Source organism: Aplysia californica, unplaced genomic scaffold (genome assembly GCF_000002075.1).
Source record: "Aplysia californica isolate F4 #8 unplaced genomic scaffold, AplCal3.0 scaffold00172, whole genome shotgun sequence".
NCBI lineage: Eukaryota > Metazoa > Mollusca > Gastropoda > Aplysiida > Aplysiidae > Aplysia > Aplysia californica.
The window spans coordinates 1,143,884-1,146,524 of NW_004797442.1; the positions used below are offsets into that span (position 1 = coordinate 1,143,884).

A 2,641-nucleotide genomic window follows, 5' to 3' on the forward strand; every position below is an offset into this window, starting at 1 on the left:
CCTAAATAATCCAAATTGTGTCGATGAGGCGTAAGTACATCTTCATTAAAAAAAGAACAAGAATGGATTAATTTGGTAAAATATTATAATTACGTACGGCTACATCAAGGAAAATATTGATCTTAATTTGGTTGCTAATGCTTTTTTTTTAAAAACCTAATCCAAATTAGATCTTATTGCATATGCAAATAATTAGTTAGACACAACCTAACCTTAGAGAATCATTGTTAGTGCTAGCCTATTTTTAATATAGTTGCTCTCACCTTATACATGGTCAAGGTTGAGAAATTATAATGCGCCCTTCAATCAACTCACATTCCTAGGTAAATAAGTAAACATGAAGTCACGCCTGTATACGCTTAACGATTTATCCCCCCCCCCAAACCCCTCCCGCCCAGTAATTCTTCTTTTAGCTCATTCATTTGTATTTTTTCTTTCTTTTTACTACAATAGATTCTGATGTTTATACTCGTGGTCTTACTTCTTCCTACATCCGGGATGGCCACTGCAAACAAAAGCCACTCGCAACCTTCCGAATCAACGCAGGCAGGCTTGGTAGATGCTGATCTCCTGAACATCTTCATCTTCATTTTCTACGTCGTTGTTCTGGGAATCGTGAGTTTCTTTGGAATGATCTTCAACACCATTAACATAATCGTCTTCTTTAAGCAGGGCTTCAAAGACACCGTGAATATTACATTATTCGGCCTGGCCGTTTCCGATGTATTATCCTCACTTACGCTTCTGTGGATGAGCATCAGCTACAACCCTTTGTTCATGAACGCCGACCTGCCCATTGACCAGCAAGGCTTCACCTACATCACGGCAGGCTGGCTTCGCCTTTGTTTTGCTCGAATCTCCAGCTGGATCACAGCCTGGGTCACATTTGAGAGGTGTCTGTGCATTGCCCTGCCCCTCAAAGTCAAAACAATTATAACACCAACAACCACGAATGTCGTGCTTGTCGGCATATATCTAACAATGATTGTCAGTGTAGTACCAGTGTATTATTCCATCAGTCTCGGGCCTAGGTTTTTCCCTGGAAGGAATGCGACGAAAATTGGACTGATCTACACAGAGGACGGTTTGAATACCAAGGACGTTTGTCTGTCTATCAATACCCTTTCTCAGATTGCTGCTTTCATCGCAGTTCTCGTCTGCACCGTCATCCTCGTCCAGAATCTTCTCGTGAAATCAAAATGGCGCCAGTCGACGTCCAGCTCCGCTAAACAGGAGTCGGTAACGAACAGAGACAAAAAGGTGGTGAAAATGATTCTTCTTTGTGCTGTCATTTTCATTGTTTGCTTGTTACCGGGGACACTCAATATTATTGCCCAGTTCAGCATCAACGAGTACAATATGGTTGGCAGATATCATAACTTGTATTTGCTGACCTGGACGGTTTTGAACTCAATGGAGGCTGTAAATTCTACCGTGAACATCTTCGTCTACTACAACATGAGTTCAAAATACAAGGAAATCCTGAGAGAAATGTTCAACAGAAATAAGGGGAAAGGCATGTAAGAAGATCCGGGGTTATGAAACGTGTGTCTTGTGAAAATATCACGGGCGTACGCGTTTATTAGCCAGTTTCATTATTTGTTTTCTGATGAAAAAAAAGACGCCTTCTGAGCTCTGAATAATAGGTACGCGACAGGCATTAAACATGCTAGACTGTAGAACGCTTTCCGGAAAGTAAATTAAATTTGTCACACTACTGTGAGTAAATTATGCTTGTCGTATGTATCATTATACATTAAAAGCGTTTCTGTGTTGTGAAGCTGAACATGTTATTGTACTGTTATATTCACTCAACATTTCCGTCCTGGATCATTAAAGCTTATCTTATTTTATCTTATCTTATCTTATTTTATTAAAATTCGTAGCATAGGCCTTACTCAGTAAAATGGCGTTTCGATATTTTTCGTTTTCTTCTAACCCGATTCCTTGTTTGTCTTCTACCCATGTGTATTTTTTTAATAGTAGAAAAGGGGTGGGCTATGAGATGCTGCGAAATTTCTTCGGTGAAAAGACTCTCGATGCAATCTTTTGCCAGCATCGGTATATTATCTTTATAATAGTTAAGAACCATGAATTGCTTCAGCATCACTCTCAGACTTAATGTTTAGTCTTCCTTGTATTGCTGAGTCGCTGAGTGATATCGGGCCAGTCCTACGTCACAATTTTTGTTGTGTGACAGGATCCTGTTTTGAGTAAATGAATATACTCTAAATCTCTTGGCGTACGTACTGTGTGTTGTTTTCTAGTTCTCATGGCGAACGTAATGCGTCTTTTTTCTAGCTCTCTTGGCGTACGCAGTGCGCCTTTTTTCTAGTTCTCTTGGTGTACGTAATGTGTCTTCTGTCTCGATCTCTTGGCGTACGTAATGTGTCTTCTGTCTCGATCTCTTGGCGTACGTAATGTGTGTTTTTTCTAGTTCTCATGGCGTACGTAATGCGTCTTTTTTCTAGTTCTCTTGGCGTACGCAGTGCGCCTTTTTTCTAGTTCTCTTGGTGAACGTAAAGTGTCTTCTGTCTCGATCTCTTGGCGTACGTAATGCGTCTTTTTTCTAGTTCTCTTGGCGTACGCAGAGCGCCTTTTTTCTAGTTCTCTTGATGTACGTAAAGTGTCTTCTGTCTCG

At 40.4% G+C, this 2,641-nt stretch overlaps 1 protein-coding gene across 1 annotated transcript; it reads left to right on the forward strand.

The window, feature by feature from the left end:
• Positions 1-498: 498 nt before the first annotated feature.
• On the forward strand, positions 499-1,524 carry LOC101862412. Its single transcript, XM_005098111.1, has one exon. It carries the CDS (start codon positions 499-501, stop codon positions 1,522-1,524), a length of 1,026 nt encoding a protein of 341 aa, XP_005098168.1.
• Positions 1,525-2,641: the final 1,117 nt, after the last annotated feature.